The 992-nt window shown below is 56.5% G+C and overlaps 1 protein-coding gene across 1 annotated transcript in view; it reads right to left on the bottom strand.

Moving 5' to 3' along the window:
- The window catches only part of LOC113980516 (CLK4-associating serine/arginine rich protein-like), a gene marked incomplete at its 3' end in the record, with an annotated part of 4090 nt that overhangs the window by 1620 nt on the left and 1478 nt on the right, over positions 1 to 992 (bottom strand). The window contains exons 3-4 of the mRNA XM_027707746.1: positions 827 to 905; positions 645 to 718 (exon numbers count right to left, since the gene is read on the bottom strand). Of these exons, the coding sequence (XP_027563547.1) occupies positions 645 to 718; positions 827 to 905 (153 nt within the window). The remainder of the gene's footprint in view (positions 1 to 644; positions 719 to 826; positions 906 to 992) is intronic.

The following is a 992-nucleotide window of genomic DNA, read 5'->3' as shown; positions in this document are numbered from 1 at the left end:
TGGGATGGGATGGATGGGACGGGATGGGATGGGATGGGATGGGATGGAAGTGGGAACAGGGATGGGATGGGATGGGAACAGGGATGGGATGGGATGGGAATAGGGATGGGATGGGACGGGAGTGGGAACAGGGATGGGATGGGATGGGATGGGATGGGATGGGCCCAGGATGGATCCAAGTGGTCCATGATGGATCCAAGGGGGCCAGGGATGGATCCAAGGGGATCCAAGGGGGCCAGGGATGGATCCAAGGGGGACAGGGATGGATCCAAGGGGGCCAGGGATGGATCCAAGGGGATCCAAGGGGGCCAGGGATGGATCCAAGGGGATCCAAGGGGGACAGGGATGGATCCAAGTGGCCCATGATGGATCTAAGGGGAACAGGAATGGATCCAATGGGGACAGGGATGGATCCAAGGGGGACAGGGATGGATCCAAGAGGAATCCAAGTGGCCCATGATGGATTCAAGGGGAACAGGGATGGATCCAAGGGAGATCCAAGGGGGCCAGGGATGGATCCAAGGGGAACAGGGATGGATCCAAGGGAGATCCAAGGGGGCCAGGGATGGATCCAAGGGAGATCCAAGGGAGACAGGGATGGATCCAAGGGGATCCCAGTGGTCCATCCCTGCATTGGGACCCACCTGGGGGGGCTGATTTTCCTCCCTTTGAGTCGTTTCTCCCGGAATTCCCTCCTCTGCCGGCGGGAGCGGCGGCCCTGTGAGAGCACCCGGAGCTTCAGGGGGGGTCAGGAGCCCCCCCCGGGTTTTTGGGATCCCCCTGAGGTTTTTGGGAACCCTCCCAGGAATTTGGGACCCTCCCTGACCGAGTACATGGCCTTCTCCTCTTCCAAGGCTTTGGCATTTTTTATGGCTTCGGCCTCCTCCTTGTCCTTCCGCAGCATCCTGGGCCAGGAAAAGGGAATACAGTTAAACACAAATGAAATAAAATAAAATATAAATAAAATATAAAAAAAAAAAAAAAAAAAAAAA

This window comes from Neopelma chrysocephalum, unplaced genomic scaffold, assembly GCF_003984885.1.
Source record: "Neopelma chrysocephalum unplaced genomic scaffold, ASM398488v2 Primary Assembly neopelma1_94494, whole genome shotgun sequence".
NCBI lineage: Eukaryota > Metazoa > Chordata > Aves > Passeriformes > Pipridae > Neopelma > Neopelma chrysocephalum.
The sequence above is the reverse complement of the archived record's forward strand: the minus strand, read 5'-3'. Positions and strand labels throughout refer to the sequence as shown.